Source organism: Castanea sativa, chromosome 5, assembly GCF_040712315.1.
Source record: "Castanea sativa cultivar Marrone di Chiusa Pesio chromosome 5, ASM4071231v1".
Taxonomy (NCBI): Eukaryota; Viridiplantae; Streptophyta; class Magnoliopsida; order Fagales; family Fagaceae; genus Castanea; species Castanea sativa.
In genome coordinates, this window is record NC_134017.1 from 77,024,991 (window position 1) to 77,047,019 (window position 22,029).

Sequence of the window (22,029 nt, forward strand, 5' to 3'; positions counted from 1 at the left end):
AGGTTGTTACTGTTGGGGCAAAATAGTAATCTTAGTGTTAGGTTTAAATTTAAACCAATAATAACTAATCACATATGATTTGTTGTGAAAATGTTATAAAAATGTTATGGACGTAGTATCTCAAAAAAATTTCAAAATTTTTTATAACTTCTTACCATAACTGTGACGTGGCAGATTATAAGTGTGATTGGTAAATAAAAATTTGTAAATTTATGCATAAGTGATAAATAAACACGGCCACTTAGGTTGTGGCAAATAAATTGCGGAATAAATTATGTTTTTTTACAACTACTTTTAAGAAAATACTCATAAATCTATACATGTGTTTTTGGGTCCAAACAAGGCCATAATATCAAAAATCTATACTCTCTTTCCTTATCCCAGATCCAAACAAGGCCATTGTCTCTCACTCTCGCTCTCTTTGTTGTAAATTAACAATCTGATATTCTCTCCATACATTCTTGTGGTTCAAAAGCAGGAACCCACTTTACAGATTAAAAATCTATTCTTTTAATTCTATCTCTTCATCAAAATTTTCTCTTTCTATTTCGACTTTGAGCACTCATGAATTCTCTTAATTAATGCAGATATAACAAGGCGAAGAACTTTTGGAGTGTACATCTGTTTCTTCAGCTCTGGTTCTAGTCCAGTCCAAAAAACATGGACCTTAACGATCTTAACAAGGTTTGGGAAATCAAACCTCTGAAGAAGATTGGGGAGGATGAAGCCAGATTAATTCTTGAGCGAGTTGCCAAACAAGTTCAACCAATCATGCGCAAACGTAAATGGAAAGTCAATATCCTTTCTGAGTTCTGGTACTCACTTTTTTCTCATCCTTTCATTGTTTTATATATATATTCCTGTTCTCTTTACCTGTGGTTTGTGTCGATTTTTGAACATGTGTGTGTGTTTTTTTAGTGAAAGTTTAGTCCAAAATCATTATAAAATCGCATGTTTCAATTTCTGTTACATGGGTTTCAGTTAAATCAAAACCAACTGGTGTCTAGACTGATGATAACGAACAATCATTATAGAGTGGATGCCATAGGTTCAAAGTTTATCAAATCTTTCCACACAAAAAAAAAAAAAAAAAAAGAAAGAAAGAAAAAAGTTACAATTATTTTGATAGGTGTAAGTAAATGATAATATTGGGGAAAAAAAAAGTTGCAATTTATCTTTAAAGTATTCCCGAAAAACAAAGTTGCAACCTTCATTACAATATGAATAAAGAACAAATATGATTAAACTTTGGGTGGTGAAGTGTGATTAATGCTTTAATATTTTGGAATATGATCCCTAATTGCCTAATGTGGAGCATTTAGCTGGAGCGGAATACACGTTTTTTTAAGGAACCGAAAGATCAATTCATGAGCTGAAGCTTTTTTTTTTTTGCAGACTTTGCTTGGGTGGACAAACACATTGGGTCTTTTCAATTTCGCTTCTTTACCTGATTTGCTTGATAATTTTACTTTCTATGCATCTTAGTTTATTTGTTTTTATGTTTTCCTCAGCACACTTCCTGTGTGCTTTGGCTATTTGTAGTTGATTTTTTCTTTCAATGAAGTTTTGTTGTTTATCAAAACTATGTATATTTCTTTTCTCATAAAGAATTTTAAAATGCAGTCCTGCCAATCCGGGCTCTTCTAGGGCTGAACATAGGAGGAGGTGCTGAGGTTAAGCTTAGATTGCGGAGGCCAAACAGGGAATGGGATTTCTTCCCTTATGAACAGATTCTTGATACTATGCTTCATGAGCTTTGCCACAATGAGTATGGCCCTCACAACACTGATTTTTACAACCTCTTGGATGAAATTAGAAAGGTGATTTGTCTTATTTCCTGTTCATGCTAAAGATAATACTATTGTTTATATTACTCTCTTTGGTAATGATTTTGAGTTGGAAGATTTATGGCCTTATAAGTGGTTGGAACTTGAAAATCTTCCACCAAGTATAGATCACAGTTCATTTGATAGTCAGATTACACACACATGAAGCATGCATTAGCGTGCGTGCACACACACATTTCTACTGCATTGGATTGGAAATCGGTAGAATTCTAAAGCCTACTTGAGAGAGAAAGTGAGTTTGTGTTTTAATCAATTTTAAATGTTCCAAGTTGATTGTCTCAAAGGCTTTCTGGTATAAAATGAGGATACACATATTATTTACACTGTTATGATTGAAAGCTATACTTTAACTGCTCAAGTGCGACTTGACTGCAAAATATCATCTTAACGATAGGGTTAATCATGGTAGCAACAAAAATGTGGAAAAATTCTGATTTGCTAAGATGACCGAGTCATAGGTATTAGCACAATTTTGTTATTAATTTAGTATACCTTGTGACAAATTCCATCTGAAAATATCTTGGGCTTGTTTATTTACGGGGTCACTGGGAATCATTATGACCAAATTTCCTTCTTAACCTTGTTTTTCAAAATACTTTCTGTGTAGTTTACACTTAATTCCCCCCCTTTTTAGCTCATGGTTTCCCCAACACCTCCCCCCCCCCCCCCCAAAAAAAAAATGTATCTAGTATTGAGGTGCCAACACCTTCAAATAACTTATAAAATCAATTTCTGTCAGAAATGATTTAGTTTTTGCAGTGTTTTTCTCCCCCAAGACAGAAGTTTGTTCTGCTGGGTGTTTGAGAAGTCCAACAACATAAATTGCCTTCTTATTTTGTTTTTGGTACAGAATTTATAAACATCAAATTTCCCTTCAAGTATAGGTTTCCATTAATTGTAGGAACTTGTTTCGATGGGGGAAAAAAACAATCTATGTTGAAATAAAATCAGCAAAACAATCATTGAATTTCATTGTGTCAATTCAAAATATAGAATTCTGTATATTGAAGGGTACTACATGGTTTTTTTTGGATGACTACTAACTCAAGCTCTTAAAGGAGAGGAATCACTTAGTAATCAGACTTATAATATAAGATTATCTGATATCCAAATTTGTTTTTGGCCTTTTGCTTTTCTTTACCCTTTAGATTTGGTAGACTATATGCATGAACATATTCCTTTATCTTTCAAGTGGGTTTTTTTTTGGGGGGGGGGGGGGGGTGTGAATAATTTTTCTTTTAAATGTTAACGGAATTAATGCATGCCATACTCTAATTTGTAATTTTTTTGTGTTGGAATTATTTGGGGCATGCTGATCTGTCATACATGTGAGCTTAAGTATGATAGATTTGATAAATTAAAATCCTGTCATGTCATTAGATTATCTTGTATTTTAGTTTTTTCTGAACTGTCTTATGAACTTTTTGTAGATATTTTATCTATCACCTAATTGATTGCCCCCAAGCTATTCTGCAGGAATGTGACGAACTGTTAGCTAAAGGGATTACAGGCACTGGGAAAGGATTTGATCTTCCTGGGAGACGTTTAGGTGGGTTTTCTTATCAACCCCCTTTGCCATCCTTGCGGCAGACTGCCTTGGCTGCAGCAGAAAACAGAGCCCGGCGTGGAGCTCTTTTGCCATCCGGACCTAACCGTGTAGGTGGTGATAGTAACATTAAGGCTGCTCTCAGCCCTATACAAGCTGCAGCCATGGCTGCAGAAAGGAGACTACATGATGATTTATGGTGTGGGTCCAAGTCTTTGGAGAGTAACACTGACTTGGACAAAGATATTGGATCATCTTTAGGGCCTTCTGAAAGGTCAATAGATTTGAAATTTTCTGATGGTTTTTCTACCCGAACTTCCCCTATTGCATCCATGCCTAATCAGGAGACAGTAGATGGTCAAGCAACATGGAAATGCAACACATGTACTCTTTTAAATCAGGTAGTCTTTCTTTAAATCTTGTTTAACATTATTGGCACATAGTAGCCACAGGCATTATCTTTCACTTTTATTATTTTGATTAATATTATTTTCACATACATGCAAATGTTATAGTTGCCAAAATTTTTGGGGCTAAGGCCTGGTTGTTGTGTAAGTTGTTGAGTTTTTATTTGACACTTCTTCGATCTACTATATTGCCTCTCAAGTAGCTGAGGTAACTTTGTTAACATCATTAATTGTCTTCTTAATCCATGCCTGTTCTAGGATATAATCTTGTGACCTTTGGCTTGCCTATATCTTTTAATCTTGATTAGGTGTGGAGAGGAGGAAAATAATCAAAGCCTTGTTGCAAATTAAAGGGTAACGAAGCCAAATTTGATCTAAAATTTCTGGACAGCAACTTGTTATTTGGTTTTTGGATGAGCTGCAGTTAGAATTTGGGCAGGAAAAAGTTGGAAAACATTAGGGAATATATGGGTTTTAATAGTGTAGGAAAAGTGAGTAGGTTTGGAGAACAAAACAAAAGGGGAAAACTTAGGGGTTTGGGGGCTTTACAATGGCTGTGAGCAGTATCCTTGAATATTATCTGGTTTTTGGAGTTATTTTTGAGGAGCTATTTGATGAATGGATACCCCATATATTCATATCAAACAGTTTGCTTTGAATGGAAACCATACTACTAGACCTTGCTGGCATCCAATTCCAGCTTTCATCACAAATAACATAAGAGAGTTTAGCATTCAACTTGCTCCAACATCATAGACCACCTTTAGCCCATATTTGAGAACCGAAGGAGCATCTGGGTACCATCAGTTGTGCGCCCGCTGCCCCCTCCCCCACACACACACAAAAAAAAAAGGCCCTTGCTATCACTAACATAATACTTCAACTTGGAGCTATCAAGAGTTCTCAATTCAACATTTTCCTCCATCCCCGAGAACAATTTTGAGTAGTAACTACCCCAAAACTCCTACCTTTACGCAATGGGTATAAACCCAAGCAGCCCACAATGAACCAGCTTAAATAAAGAGATTCCAAATATGCTTTAGCACACCCTAGTCCAGTCCTCTACTCTGTTCAGCCCTAGCCTCCCTTTCCTTATAGGAGAACATACCAACTCCCAAGCCACTATAGCACCTCCAAATAAAGGAACTGAATTTGTGGTCAATATTTCTTATCACCCTTTTAGGAAGAATGAAGATAGAAGTCCAAAATCTATGGACGCTATATAACATTGCAAAAGTTGTAACCTACCTGCAAAGGACAGGTTTTTGACTATTCAACAATTAGTCCAAGCAGTAATCTTATCAATGAGAGGCTTGCATCCACGCTCAAAGAGCTTACCTGCGATTAGGGGCACACCTAGATACCTTATAAAACCCAGTTACTTTATAAAATCTAGGAAAAAAACCCCAATAAACCAATAATAATTGCCTTTTAACATTTAAATGCAATTGAAACTAAAAAAAAAAAAATTAAAGAAACCTGATCAGAAAGTTATTGATGCCAGAATACATAATAAATAAAGACTTATGATCTGCTAACAAGCCTACTCAAGCTCCCAAGTTAGCTTGGCATCATTTGACATTGCCAAATTAATGCTTGGATAATAGGATTAGCTTTAAGACACTTGTTAATGTTCTCTTGTTACTGTGTCTTCAGATTATGAATGAGTGGAAGGAGTTCTTTCAATCAACCAAGAATTATCCCTTAGGTTGAAACTTATTATAAAAAATGATTGGAAGGAATTTGTTTAATTTTTATGGTACAGACAACTCTTTCAAGTCTTTTCTAGATACATTATTGTTGCCTGTTAAGACCGGCATGAAATTGTGTGTGCATGTGTCACCATTGCATTTTGGATGCGTGCGCTGATGCTCTAACAATATTTCAACATGATTGCAGCCCTTGGCACTTTCATGTGAAGCCTGTGGAACACCTAAGCACAAGGAGACTGCTAATTTCAAGGTTTGGTCCTGCAAATTTTGTACGCTAGACAACAGTGTTAATTTGGTGAGATGCTTAGCCTGTGGAGAGTGGCGATATTCGTATGGTCCACCTACCTCTGCTCGTGGACCCTATGTTGGCACTTGACTGCAGATAGATCCTTGGTTATGAAAGCAAACTCTGTTCTAAACATTTTAGCTTAGGTACATAATACAAAAAAAAAAAAAAAAATATTATATTATGTTATTTTACTTTATGTGCATAATACAAACAAAAAACATATAGTAAAATATTAATGGAACGGTTTGTTTTCCCTTTCATGGGTGATTGGTTCATGATGTTTTCAAAGCTTTTAAAACAGAATATTGGATGTGAACATGTGGTTGATTTCTGAGAATAATCTCTTTTACTTTGTTAAGTAGACCATTAAATTAGGTTTTATTATGAGGCATCTTCATGGCTTTTAGTTATACTTCTTTTTTAATCTTGCATATTTCTGATTATTCCACTAAATATTGGCTGAAAATTGAGATGCCTAAACGAGTTTATAAAATTGATTAATAATTATTGACTAGTGAAGGCTTACCAAGAGCACTGTAACTTAATTGACATTTCTTAGCATTTTAAACAGAAATATCTAGAATTCAAATACCCACTCCCCCAATATAACTATGGAATTGTTTAAAAATCAAAAACAAAAACTAGTGAAGGCTTGGGATGCTATGTTATAGTTTTGAGTAACAAAGCTAAACCAAACACAGGCTTACACTGTATATGTAGATTTACGCTTAGCAAAGAAGTGGGGGCAAAAGATGGTACAATCAGAAATCCATTATTTTTCTGTTGTTACAGAGTATTGATTCGAGTTCCAACATATCTAATATTTTGGGGGTGCTCCTAGAATAACTGAAGTGGCATGTAATTTATCATAGTCTAAAATCCCATGATGTATTATTTGGAGGAGGAGGAGGGATGTGTTTAATTTGTTTTTGGTTTGGCACTGGAAGTCTTTTTTCAAGGTTTCGCCAGAAAAGTTGAAGAGGAGCTCAGTGAATATACATTGAGCTGAGAGGAAGAAACTCTAATCTCAACTCTGATTTTAAAATAAAAATTTTCATCCAATTCTAAAGCTGAGTTTACGATAGTCAATCTTGGCTAATTATATATGCTTCCCTAAACAGTCCTTTGTAACACATGGGTAAAAGCAATTAATCACATGTGTTAAAATCATAAAACAAATTGTAACTAGCATGTGTAAAGCAATGAGTTAAAAATATAACAAACTATAGCTAGCACATGTGTAAAATAATTAATCACATGTTAAAATTAGATTCACCAATCTTAGAGCATGTTTGAATTGAGAGGGGAGAGAGCGGGAGTGGAGTAGAGCAAATTTGACTTGACTTGACTTGGCTGAAAATAGATTAATTTTTAACAAATTCTACTCTACTCTACTTCACTCTCCCTTTCTCCCCCTCAATCCAAACGGACTCTTAGCTATTTTGAGCTTATAAATATTAGATTCACTAATCTCATATTGTTATAAATTATATGTGAATTTTTACAACAAAATGAATTGTTTATATTACTAAAAAATTACAAATATTAATTTAATATTTTATGACACTTAATTTACAAAATTATACATTCCAATATGAGGTCTATATAATACTATTTATATACATGTATACTTATAAACATATAATATTGTATACACTTAAATCAAGTTTTATACTTACAAGTTTTCTCATGAATACATTATTAAATTTGAACTTAATTTGTTTAGTAGTTGAGCTTAAAACTTGGCTTAGTTCTAATGCTACAGTACATTAGACTTATCGCAATGGTGATATGTGTTCATTTTTGTCCTTGACCCTATAGTTGTTTTTGGATTTGACTTGTTTATTAAATAAATGAATATAAGTTATTATTTTCCAAGTTGAATTATGCCCAAACAAATATAAATAGTTATTTTTAGATTTGGTTTGTTTCATGATAATTATTATTATTTTTTTATTATAGATCAAAATTTATTGACCTTTTATATAGGAAAAGTTTAAATATATTTATTTTGAGAATTTTTAATATAATTTCCTTATTTGAAGATAAGATCCTTTATTCATTGAATTAATAACTAAACCACGCACAAGTGAATGTAGGTAAATTAGGTTAGATCATGAAGTAGTATTTTATTATAACAATCACTTTCTTCCTCCTTTACTACTGTTAGGTATTCCAAAAATTAAATGCTTCATTCATTGTACATTAGTATATTTTAGTGATTCATTGAGCTAATACTATAAAAAAATAAAAGGCTAAGTAAAGTTAAATGTACACTAAGTACAACTCTTAATAAACAAGGATGAACATAATGAAAAAAGAAAAAGAAAAAGAAGACTATTATCTCCATAGGATCCACGCAGTGAAATAAGTGGGGTCCAGAACCCCAAGCAATTGTGGGTTTTCCAAAATTTCCACAAGATTGATGCCCAATGTCTTCGAGTGGAGCGTCCCAACACTCACGGACCCGAGTGTCCCCAAACTGGGGCCCACTCTCTTCTACATTCTCATTGGTCCGTGCTTCACACTCTCTTCAGCGCGCGTTGACCTTTCCAACAAAAAAAAAAATCCTTGATTCCCCTCTTTTGATTGCAACCATCCCTCCCCTCCCCCTCTCATATCTCCATTATTAATCCCCAAATTTTTATTCCATCATTTCATTTCTCATTTCTCCTCCTCCTCTAAAAACTATAAATATAAAAACAAAACCAAAAAAAAAAAAAAAAAAAAACCCAAATTTCATTTACACAAAACCACCTTCCTCTACTTCCAAGAACCTTCTCTCTCTCTCTCTCTCTCTCTCTTCAAAAAACAAAGTCTCCTCTCCTCTCCTCTCTTCCCTTCTCCTCCCCTTTTCATTTTCACAACAAACTTTGTTATTCTCGGTCTTATTTTTCTCTCCTCTCCAAAAGAACAACTCATCCTTGTTGTTCTTTCTCTTCTCCTATTATTAATCTCAACCCACCTCTCTCTCTCTCTCTCTCTCTCGATTCTATTCTATTCGATTCGATTAATCCTTTTTCAAAATCCAGAACAAAATTATCGATTGATCAAAACCCAAAAAAAGAAAAAAAAAAAAATGAGGCCGATGCAACCCCCTCAACCCCAACCCCAAGTGGGCCCCACATCAAAACAAGGCTTCCGCTCACGCCGCCGCCCAGATCTAACCCTCCCTCTCCCAATACGGGACCCAGCTCTAGCCGTCCCCCTCCCTCTCCCCCCGACCTCGCTCCCTTCCTCTTCCTCCTCCTCCTCCTCCGCCTCCGCCTCCTCCTCCTCTTCCTCGTGCGAAGAAAACTCTAATCACAGAAACAGAAACGCAACTCCTCTAGTCTTCCACTACTCCCAGCTCGAGCGAGCCAATCGAATCGGTAGCGGCACGGGAGGCACCGTGTACCGAGTGATCCACAAGCCCACGGGTCGGGTCTTCGCCCTCAAGGTCATATACGGGAACCACGACGACTCGACGCGCCGCCAGATCTGCACCGAAATCGAGATCCTCCGCGACGTGGACAACCCCAACGTGGTCAAATGCCACGACATGTTCGACCACAACGGCGAAATCCAGGTCCTCCTGGAGTACATGGATCGCGGGTCCTTGGAAGGTATGCACATCGCGAACGAGCGCCAGCTCTCCGATCTAGCCCGCCAGATCCTCGCCGGACTTGCCTACTTGCACCGGCGGCACATCGTCCACCGCGACATCAAGCCGTCGAACCTCCTGCTCAACACGAGGAACCAAGTCAAGATCGCCGACTTCGGGGTCTCGAGAATCTTGGCGCAGACCATGGACCCGTGTAACTCCTCGGTGGGCACCATCGCGTACATGAGTCCGGAGAGGATCAACACCGACTTGAACGACGGGCAGTACAATGCGTACGCCGGGGACATATGGAGCTTCGGGGTTAGCATTCTCGAGTTCTACATGGGTCGGTTCCCGTTCGCGGTTTCGAGGCAAGGGGATTGGGCGAGCTTGATGTGCGCCATTTGTATGTCGCAGCCGCCGGAGGCGCCGGCCAATGCGTCGAGGGAGTTTAGGGACTTTATCTCCTGTTGTTTGCAGAGAGAGCCGAGCCGAAGGTGGACGGCTTCGCAGTTGTTAAGGCACCCATTCATTGTGCAACATAATGTTCAGGTGAACAATCAGGTGAATCAGAATCTTCATCAACTTTTACCTCCTCCACGCCCGCTTAATTCTTAGTAGTAGTTGTAGTAGTTGTAGTTGTAAGCAAAAAAAAAAAAAACAAAAAAAAAAAAAGTCTTAATTTTTTTTTTTTTTTAATTTTTCCCATTTTGTTTGATTCAAGAATGGTTAAAAGATTTGATGTAATTTTGATAATGATGGGCGGGGTTTGATTTTTAGTGGTGGGTGGGGGAAGGTTTAAAGAATTTGAGATGAGAAATTGGGCGGGTTATGTCTCTGTAGTTTCAATCAATCTCAGTCTCTTCAGTCTTTTTTTAAGTCACTGAATTTTCAATCTTGTTATGTCTTTTGTAATGTTTACTAGAAGAAGAAAAAAAAAAAAGGAAAAATCTTATCTTATGTGAATGATGAGGCACAATGTTTTTATCTTTTTTTAAGTTCTTTTCAAGGATTTGAAACCATTATGAATGTCATTTATTGTCACAGGCCAAGACGCCAATTGAGTTTTAGTACAGGTCCAAGAGACTTTGGCAATTGAGTTAGCCGCCTTTTTATGGCGTTATAAGTGTGAGGATTGCTTAAAATGTGTGTTGGGTTTATTGGGGGTGGCTGAATTTTTGACATCTTTGGTTGAAATTATTGTTGGGTTATTAGAGGTCTTTTTTAGCTTCATTATTACAACTTGTGTCATTAGTGTGAGAATTGGTTAAAAGGGGTGTTGGATTTATTGGGGTGGCTGGATTTTTGCCATTTTTGGATGAAACTATTGTTGGGTTATTAGAGGTCTTTTTAAGTTCATATTTAGGATTTGAACCATTATGAATGTGCTTTTCAAGGTTTGTTATTATGCAATAACTCAAGGGTTATTAGTGTGAGGTTTGGTTACAAGGGGTGTTGCTAAATTTTTGCCGTTTTTGATTGAAATTAATGTTGGGTTATTAGAGTTTTTATATAAACTTCTATTTTTCTTTCATTTGTTATCTGTTTGTCCATTTCAAGATTGGTTACTATTTTGGTAACCCCTAGGGTCAAGGACTTGGTCTTGGTGGAATGGTGGTATGCTCCTTCCAAGTCTAAGGTTTGAATCGGCTTGGATGCAAACAATTTCTAGGGGCTATGTACCATTGGCGAAAGTCAATGACGAGCTTAATCCATGTGATGTGGGAATGTTACATGGGTCTATGGTTTAACCGGGTAAAGAGACTCGATGCCCTGCACAGTCTCTGGAGTTCCTTGTTATCAAAATGAACGGTGCTATTTTGTGTAATTTGGATATGATGGGTAAGGGTTTGATTTTAGGGGGTAAAGAATGAAGGGTATGTTTCTAGTTTTAATCAATCTCGTTATGTCTTTAATAATGTTTGCTAGAAAAGGAAAATCTATCTTCTGTGAATGAGGAGGCACAGGCTTTTGTTCTAAGCTTTGTTTTCATACTATAACTCAAGGGCTATTGGCGTGAGGAATGGCTAAAAGAGGGTGTTTATTTGATTTGCTGGGTGATTGAATTTTTATCCATTTTTGGTTGAAATTATTGTTGGGTTTTTTGAAACTTCTATTTTGCTTTAATTTTTTTGTTCAATTCAAGAATGACTAGGATTTTGTGTAATTTTGATATGATGGTTAAGGGTTTGACTTTTAGGGGGAAAAGAATTTGAGGGGCCTGTTTTAGTTAGTCAATCTCATTTTGTCTTTGATAATGTTTACTAGGAAAGGAAAGTCTATCTTCTGTGAATGAGGCACGAGTTTTTGTTATGAGCTTTGTTATAATACTATAACTCAAGGGTTATTGGCGTGGGGATTGGTTAAAAGGGGGTGTTGGGTGGCTGGATTTTTGCGATTTTTGGTTGAATTTATTATTGGGGTATTTGTCAAACAAACTAAAGGGTTGTGGATTTATTGTGGCTCGGCTGAATTTTTGCCTTTTTTTTAAAAAAATTTTTGGTTATCATACTCTAACTCAAGGGGTGATTGAAAGGATGGAATGCAAATCCTTTTGCCTTTCAACTTATTAAGGTGGGGGTCATGGCTAAGATTAGATCTTCCTTTCTAATATATAAAGTGTTAATCTCTCTCTTTTTGTCTATCATCATGGTGGGATCACAGAAAAAGGAAAACGTGCCTACACTCTCTGATTTTTGCCATGAGGCGGCTGAATTTTTGCCAATTTTGGTTGAAATTATTGGTTATCATACTCTTAACTCAAGTGTCGATGTAATTTCAAAGGATGGAATGCAAATCCTTTTGCGTTTCAACTTATTAAGGTGGGGATCAAGGGTAAGATAATATTTGCCTTCTTAATATGTAAAAAGCCCTCAATCTCTCTTTTTGTCAATCATCATGGTGGGAGCACAGGAAAAGAAAAGGTGCCTATACTCTGTCTCCCTGTCTCTCTCTCTGGTATTTGCCGGGAGGTTCTCATTTATTTCCATTTTTGACTTTCAATGATGGAATGTGAATCCTTTTACCTTTCAACTTATTAATGCGAATCCTTTTCCATTAAAATTTTTGGTAAGAGTTGCGTTTGTAATATATAAGGGATGAATGTCTTTCATTTTGTTTTAATGGTGGGAACACAGAAAAAAAGGCAAAGTTGCTTATATGTTTTTTGTTTTTTACTCTTTGTAGGAATGTTCAATTGGTGTGTTCACATTTTCACCATTGGTTTGTTTATGATATATTGAATATTCCTTTTTTGGTTTTGACTTTGAATGGAACACTTGCATGAGAGAGAGAGAGAGAGAGAGAGATGGCTTGAGGGTTATTGGTGTTGCTGTCCATACATAAAAGCAAAGTGATGGCTAGTTTTGGGCACAAAATTATGAAAGTTATTAAATGGGTGTCTTTTTCACTTGTGTGTAAATGTGGAGCTTCATGGCTTGCTTTATCATTGTCAAAGCAATTAAAGAAGGATGTGCATATGATAAAAAAGTTCCAGGATATGCGTGTTTCATCTTTTGAGGACCATATGGATCTTATATTCTTATTATAGTCTGTCCCTCTTCCTTTTTTTTCCAACAGTACCTGTCGATGCCTACCCTTTTTTTTCTTCTCCTTCTCTCCTTTTCTATTGGAACTCTAATATTTAGTCGTGTTTCCAACACCCACTTGGTTCTTTTATTTGTTTCTTTGCTCTGATAGGACCAAATGAGATTGTAGAATGAGGTTTTATTTTAGGAAACAGCATGGAAATGTTGTCTAATGATTATATTGCTACCGATATTTTGCCTGCTTGGTTTTGAGTGTATATAGTATATACTATTTTCTTTTTTTTTGATAAATTGCCTATGCTCTATGGATTGAATTTGGATTTACAGAAATGTCATGCTTTCCTATTGAGACTTTTTTTTTTAAATTTTTTTAATGTCTGTAAGACAGTATGTCTTGCAATTTTCTTGCTTGGGAACTAGAATAGAATCAACTGTATTTTGTCTCTGTGAGTCTATGTAGATACCCATTTGAGATTGCACAAATTTAATCATGATTATTTTTAAGGGGAGTGCATATAATCCAACAATCTGATAAACCTAATCTAAGACGACTTGATATCTCGGATTATTAAAAAAAAAAAAATGAGAAGCTTGGGCTGGGTTGGGTTGGATTTGGTGACATTTTCAGACCTGACATAATTCAACTCACGTATTGGTTTTAAAATATCTATATAAATTTCTAGTTTGATTTATTTTGGCACCTAATTGTGATAAAATTGGAATATCGGACTAAGGTTTAATCATTTATTGAATAGTCAACTTAAATAGTTGAATGAAAACTATACTTTTTTAAAAAAAAATTAGGCCTGATAAAATGGTCTCAACCTTATTGCCCACCTGATGCTTGCAAGTTGCGTATTTGTTAAGCCATGAGTTGGATTGATAAAATAGTCTCAACTTTATGGCCCAATATGTATACAACCCTATTTTAAACAGTGGTTATTGCCTTAATGGGGTAAACCTTTTTTTTGTGGGTATGTGCATGAAGTTGTAATGTCGGTGAGGGTGTTGCCGTGGAGCTACAAATGCCATGACATGGAGGATAGCCCAAAATATCGAAGGACCAAATTTTTTTACTACTTTTTCTATTATTTGATAAAATAAGATGGGTGTTACTAGTTGTAGAAGTTAGAAATTAATGAAAGTGCTTCACTAGTGTATGGTTAAATAAGTATTGAAAATACATTGTCCAGATCTTGAACATACTTTAGCAAGATCTTAAAGACAATGTCAATTGGGTTGGTTTAGAGCTTGTTTGGTTTGGAGGTATCTCAATTTCCATATCTAATCACTCTAAACTCATCACCCGATCTCTAAGTCGGTTTGTGTTTACTTGTGCATAAGATCTCTAATTTAGCGCTTGGATCTGTTTGTTGCGAAACCCACAGATGATGGAAGGAGGAGATGTTCTACCTTGTGGAGACAGAAACCGAGAAGAGAGACTGATTCCACCTTTTGGGCCGCCAATATGAGATTCCCACAGCCTGATATTAGAGACCCACTACGAGAGTCACTGTTGAGATAGAGACGTAGACCGTACATTTGAGAGTTTGAGCTTTAGTTGGAAAGGTGAATTGAGACCTAGACACAAGATGGAGAGATCGGTTGTGTTCTCAGATCATGACCATCGAGAGGGCATTCTATAGTTCTTGGAAGAGATGAGAGCTATTTGGGAAGAGAAGAGAAAAAAAAAAATTAAAAACTAAAAAGAAAGAAAGAGTATGGCATGGAGAGAGGGATAGAGCTACTGGGGTGGAGTAATTATGGAATGGCATGATTAAACAAGACACAACAGTGGGTTCTATAAGACGAGTGAAATTACAATAGTGTCATCGAAACTCATTTTCCATAATTTGGAAACCCCCAAAATCTATTTTCATTTTCTAATACTTTAAGCACTTATTTTGTTGAGTTATGGGTGATTAGAACTAGGATTGAAAACTTGGTAAAATAGATTTCTTATGCATGGGACCCACCAAAAGTGAATATTGGGTAATTGAAAATGAGGGCAAAATTTGCCAAATAGTATAATACTGAAAAATTTTAGGCGGATGACATGCGTTCAAAGTTTATTAGTTAGTTGGACTCTTTTTTGAAAATCGAGTACAACAAAATCGACTTCCAGCCAAAATCGAGTTTACTATACTCGACTTCCTTTTTTATCCACCTCGGAGCTAATTTTCGGTAGGAAGTTGAGTATATTAAAGTTGACTTTGGCGATTTTGGCTGGAAGTCAATTTTGTTGAACTCAATTTCTAAAAAAGATTCCAACTAACTAATAAAGTTCGAGCGCATGCCATCAGCCTAAAATTTTTCCAAAATTATATTGTTTGGCAAATTTTGCCGAAAATGAGTGATTGATGGATGATGGAAATAAGGCAAACCAAATAGGCTCTACTCATCACATCAAGAATTCTCACTTTATCAGATTTCTTGAGAAAATGAAAAGATTATTAGTTGGTCTTACCTATCTAAAGGGAGAGAGATCAAGTACTCGTTTGGGTACTGATTATATTAAGCGCGTATACGTTTTTCAGCGTTTCCCGCTTTTTTTTTCATTGAGAAGTGCGTTTCAGTGCTTTCTAGTGGGTCTCGTGCACTGTTCACAGGACCCACAAACCTCTTTTTTCACCAAAACTTTCATTAAAAATGGGTCCCATGACACTATTCATATATTTAAAAATTATTTTGTTACAGTATTTTCAGTTTTCAGTAAAATAAGCGGTATCCAAACCGACCCCAAAAGGGAAAAAAGTTTTCATTTCCCCAAAAAGAAGTCAAAATTTGTTATATAGTATGAAATGGTTTAGACAATTAAAATTAGTTTTGTTTTCCTTGTTTTAGTCTGTTGTACTTTGTCTAAGATACCTGCGAATGCTAGAAGCAAGAGGAAACAATGATGGAAACTGAGAAACTTTATTCACAATGTTTTTCTTTGATAAATAAGAATAAAACTTGTTCACAAGCAAGAGCCTCTTTGATTCTTGAACGAACTTGCTCTTTGGACTTTTGGGGAAGAAGGAAAAGCCCATATACAATCGAATAAGAGTTGATGGCATGCTAGCCTACTAAGGCCTGAGGAGCAATAATTAAGTTGCAAAGTCTAGAATGGAATCCTAGACAAGATTCCTAATCCTTGGATCTAAACATTGGAGAAAAACAGTAGAACCCAAGGGAGTAAATGGCATTGTAGTTTATAGGGCTCGAGGAACAACATTTAGGTGGCAAAGTCTAAAATGAAGTTCTATTCAAGAATACCAATCTTTGAAATTAAAATAATAATAATAATAATAATAATAAGAAGAAGAAGGAAAATAATGCCTTTGGGGCTTAGAATGTGAAGGGAAAATCCATTTTTGTGACAGTAAGGGTCCGTTTGGTTGGAGGAGTGGAAAAGTGGGAAGATGGAAAATTGTGAGAGGATGGAAAAGTGGAAGGATGGAAAATATTTAGTTTTTCCTCTTGTGTGTTCAGTTGGAGGGGTAGAAAAGTGGGAGGGTGAAAAACTTTTTTGTTTGGTTGGAGAGAAAAAGGGAAGGATGGAAAATGTAATTTATATAAATTGACTATTATACATTTATGACATAATATGTAAGAAATAGATTTATTTGTACTCATTATATAATATAAAATCTATCACATTATATATATAAATTTATCACGTTGAAAAACAAAAAGATCAGGTCATGTTGAAGAAGAAGAGAAAAAAAAAACGTTGAAATTCAGGTCATGATGAAAAGAGAGAGAGAGAGAGAGAGAGAAGAGAACGTTGAAAAAAAATAGATAGGAAGAGGGCATTTTTGTAAAAGTGCTACCATAACACTTTTCTCTCCAGATTTTTCTTTCGATTTGGAAGAAAAAAAAATGTGGGCTTGGAGAGAAAACTTTCTCCCGAGTTTTCTCTTCTTCCTATTTTCCCTTCCCAAACTAAGAGTGGAAAACAACATTTTTCACCCTATTTTCCTCCCTCTATTTTCCATCCTCCCTATTTTCACTCCAAACGGACACTCTATAAAGAAGAAGATGGAATTCTAAAGTTTGAGGAGCAATAGCTAGGTGCCAAATGCAGAATGAATGAAAGCCTATTTTGACACAATACCAAAAGAATAAGACTCAATTTGTCACATTTAAAATATTAGGAACCAAATTGAGACAGTGTAAAAATTAGAGACCAAATATGTAATTTATCCATCTTAATTTGTGTAGCTCATTAAGTGGCAATCAACTATTAATTTACATAAAGAAAATGATATGTTTACATTTACTATTCATGTAAAGTGTACACAATTTTACACATTTCGCATTTGCATCTACCTTATCATATGCCTTACTCATATCAATTTTGAAAGTCCTAAAGTAATTCATCCTTCCTTTCTTCTTGCCTAGATAATTAAAGATCTTATGAGCAATTAAAATATTGTCTATGATATTTCTCCCTCTGATAAAGACATTTTGGAAAGGAGTGGTAAGTCTGTCCATAAGAGGTTTGAGCCTATTAACCATGATTTTTGAAATAACCTTATAAATAACATTACATAGTCTGATAGGTCTAAAATGGGATACCTCTTCTAGGAAAGGAACTTTGGGAATAAGAGTGATATAAGTATGGTTCGGGGATTTAAGGAGAAAACCAGAATGGAAAAAAGAAAGTACAGTTTTGAAGATGTTATGTTTAACAATATCCAGTTTGCAATTTTTTCTTTTTAAAGAGGGCTGACTATGGGTGTGGTCATGTGGGTGAGTCATGACCGGATCTGTGTGGGTCATTGGGTTTTGGTGTAATTTTAAAAGAATGGGGTTCTGTAGCTTGCAAGTATTTCAAAGTGTAACCGAGGTCATGTTTCAATGTCAGTGCTGCTGAATGTCTTTGATTTTTTTTTTTCTTTCTTTTGTAATCTTAGCATACTGTAGCTTCCCATGTGGACAATTATTGGTCACACATGCATGTGGGATCATTCTTTTACTCTATATTTTTGGGTAGAAATAGAATTCTAGTACTTTTAGTCTTTTACACACCTATTGTTGTGTTTGCAGAATAACTTATGAAAATTTTATGCTATTTTGATGTGTTTCTAAACTTTCTTTTTACTTTTTTCATTAACAACCACTTTATGGAAAGACTATTTTGACATAGTACTAAAATGTTATAGACTAAACTAACACATTAAAAATGTTAAAAAATATTTTAACATACGAACCAAATATCAAAATAGTAATTAAACCCCAAAACAAAATTCCCATAGTTCCCATGCCCATTGTCATTTCTTGTAGCCAATCTAATCCTATTGCATGGATAGCTCATCAACAAAGAGGCCTAAGTTGTGAAACAAGATTGACCCATTTGATGTAGTTAAAGGCCTATATATAATCGATTTGACTTTAAGGCCTCTCGATATCTTAGCCTAGACAAAACTAGGTTGTAAGAAAGACCAAGATAAGATAAGGATATCATGTACTATCCCTTCAACTATCCATTGAGTCACTTTCGATCACAATATTTCTATACTTTTCTCTAATTGTCACCTTGATTTCCAATCTAATTAATAGCTAATGCTTCAGCCACACCAAGTCTCTAACACGCACATGAGATAGACTAAATATCCAACAGTTTCAATTAATCCAGTTTCTGAATGCAAATCTAGAGGGACAAAGTCTAACTTTTTTTTTTTTTTGTGGATATAGGACAAAGTCTAACTCTATGAACAATAGAAAAAAGATGAAATATGTTTTTGTTAGAATTGTAATGCACATAAATCACTTAAAATAACAATGTAAAATATTTAAAACCTGCTTTAACAAGCCATATACATTGCATCTAATTTTTGAGTGCATGATTTGCATTCGTGGCTCCACATGTAGTTCAGGGTGGTCACGGGACCACCCTAACCTGCCAAAAAAATTAATTATTATATATAAATTTTTAAAAATTTATGATTTTATTATCCTTAAAAAATATTTGTAATCACCCTAAAATTTTTTAAACCCAAAATAATTAAATTTTGGACAAAATTTGGCAACAAATTTGATTGTGGACTAAAACTTTAACTCCACTCAATATTTTTTTATTGGATGCGAATTGTGAAAAATTCACCATTGGATTACATTTTCTTTTTATATCCTTAATACTTGCAAAATTTTAAGAAAATCAAAGATCAGTAGTTATGTCATCAATCAAATTTTTAAATTTTGAGTTTTTGTAGTCTAAAATTACATAAAAATTTAAGTTTATAGATCAAATAATAAATAACATCCGATTTACATGAAATTTGACATGTGTTTTAAAAATATAAAGAACATACAATTCAACCGATTGATTTTCAAAATATATAACCACGTTAATTTGTTTAGTGAGAGTTGTAGTCTTAGACTATAACTAAGTTTGTAGTTAAACTTTGTTTTTAAATTTTGGCCCCTTTAACAATATACTAGGTTTTTTTTTTTTTTTTTAATCTCTTTGCTGGGTTTGTGTTTCTATTCCCTTTTGCTGTCATTTCACTTTACAATACTCGAGTCTCAAATGCTTGATTTAGCACATCAAACTCGAGTGTCTTAAACTCGAGATGTTAGTTTCCTAAATAGTTTAAGAATTGTTTGAGAATTGGTGTTAGTTTGCAATTTTTCTTTTTAAAGAGGGCTGACTATGGGTGTGGTCATGTGGGTGAGTCATGATTGGATCTATGTGGGTCATTGGGTTTAGGTGTAGTTTTGAAAGCATGGGTTTCTATAGCTTGAAAGTATTTCAAAGTGTAATAGAGGTCATGTTTCAATGTCAGTGCTGCTGAATGTCTTTGATTTTTTTTTTTTTTTTTGTAATCTTAATATACTGTAGCTTCCCGCGTGGACAATTATTGGCCACACATGCATGTGGTATCATTCTTTTACTCTATCTTTTTGGGTAGAAATAGAATTCCAGTACTTTTAGTCTTTTACACACCTATTGTTGTGTTTGTAGAATAAATCATGAAAATTTTATGCTATTTTGTTGTGTTTCTAAACTTTTTTTTTACTTTTTTCATTGACAACCACTTTATGTAAAGACTATTTTGACATAGTACTAAAATGTTATATACTAAACTAACACATTAAAATTGATAAAAAATATTTTAACATACAAACCAAATATCAAAATTACAAAAAAAAAAAAAAAAAAAAATCCCATAGTTCCCATGATTTGCTACTACTATTACCATTGGCCCATTGCCAATTCTTGTAGCCAATCTATTCCTATTGCATGGATAGCTCATCAGCAAAGAGGCCTAAGTTGTGAAACAAGATTGACCCATTTGATGTAGTTCAAGGCCTATATATAATCGATTTGACTTTAAGGCCTCTTGATCTCTTAGCCTAGACAAAACTAGGTTGTGAGAAAGTCCAAGATAAGATAAGGATATCATGTACTATCCCTTCAACTATCTATTGAGTTTGAACGTTTTTAGACTCCTTAAAACAACTAGATTAACCTAGTTATTTCGCTAAGTTGTTAACTTAGATAAAATATGCAGATCTAGGTTAACACAAAACAATCATATCATGCAAAGCAGTGAAAATATAAAGAACACAATGATATGATGACCCAAGAAAACCAAACTGGTAAAAAACCTGGGGAGGATTTAACCTAACTATGTTCAAAGTAAAACTGAATCCACTATGAAGAAATTGAAGTTTACACAATAGCGACTTAGACCACCAACATTCTATTGCTACCTCGAGTAGGAAACTTACTACCACGACCACGAGACAGCTTCGAGTTCACAGGCTACTTTCTTCTTGGATTCCCAGCAAGTACAAGCACTCTCGCTTGTATATCTTTAAGCTCTTAATGCAGCAACTGAATGATTATAAAGTTCTTGACAAAATCTTGATCCTTAATAACCCTAAGTATGTGTGAAAGCAAACACCTCTAGACAGAAGATTCACATACACAACATTAACCCACCTCTAAAAACGTGGCTAGGGTTTTCCCTTTTATACCTAAGACAAAACATAAAACCCTACACACAAAACAGACTTGGGTTGAGTTGGAATTTTCTGCAAAAAAACAATTTGCACGACTTTCAATCGATCGAGTCTAATTCTTGATCGATCGAGCCAGACAGAATTGCATAGTAAATTCTGCAGCAACTCAATTCCAATTTTACATAAAAGATACATACTTTGAGCAGTCTAAACAAGACTAAAACGTTTTGATCATGGTTTGCCAATATTACAAATTAGAGTTCTAACACATTAAAACCTAACGGTCTTAGAACCTAACAGAGTCATTTTCGATCACAATATTTCTATACGAACAATAGAAAAAAGATGACATATGTTTCTATTAGATTTGTAATGCAAATAATTCACTTAAAATAATTGTGTAAATATTTAAAACCTGCTTTAACAAGCCATATACATTGCATCTAAATTTTGAGTGCATGATTTGCATTGGTGGCTCCACATGTAGTTCAAGGTGGTCCTCATGGGACCACCCTAACCTGCCAAAACAATTAATTATTATTGTGCGTTCCAAAATAAGGCTACTGGGCCTAAGAAGAGTTTGGGCTCTATGGTGAGCTTTTGGATTTCCTACCACGGGTGGCACTATGCTCAGCTGCCCCGTTTCTTGAGTCTCCCCTCCTTTCTCACTAACACTCCCCTTTCTTCCTTGGGGGTGATTAATATTACTTTCTCTAGTCTTTCCACTCTGGAATTGCCAACCTCTTCAACTGAATCTTCCCTACCTATTTATAGCCAAACTTAGTGGAACGGTTATGATTATTCCCCTGGTGGGTGGAAGGAGGGGTCCAATACTATTACCCATAAGTGGGGGTTTAGCTGGGAGTGGGAGGAAGTGAAGTGGCATTGGAACTGGCTCTACCGCTGGATTTGATGCTCGGCAGGGGCGTTCCCTAGGAAATGGAATGGAGGTCTAATACCGTTTCGCCTAAGTGGATGTTTGGTGACAGGAAAGAGAAAATGATAGTGGCGTTGGGACTAGCCCTGCCTGTAAGTTCTGTGCTCAGCAGGGGCACGCCACAGGCTGCTTTGAGCACTCCGAGCTCAAACCCTTCGGACGACACGTGCGTTAACATGTGTGATCAGTGCGGAGCTCTTATAC

The 22,029-nt window shown here is 35.3% G+C and overlaps 1 protein-coding gene and 1 pseudogene across 1 annotated transcript; both read left to right on the forward strand.

Annotated features, from left to right (window-relative positions):
* The first annotated feature begins 342 nt into the window (after positions 1-342).
* Positions 343-6,159, forward strand: LOC142636928 (DNA-dependent metalloprotease WSS1-like; annotated as a pseudogene).
* Positions 6,160-8,452: 2,293 nt separating this feature from the next.
* LOC142636736 (mitogen-activated protein kinase kinase 5-like) lies at positions 8,453-10,282 on the forward strand. Its single transcript, XM_075811023.1, has one exon. The coding sequence runs from the start codon at positions 8,881-8,883 to the stop codon at positions 10,000-10,002; it is 1,122 nt and encodes a 373-aa protein (XP_075667138.1). The 5' UTR covers positions 8,453-8,880; the 3' UTR covers positions 10,003-10,282.
* Positions 10,283-22,029: the final 11,747 nt, after the last annotated feature.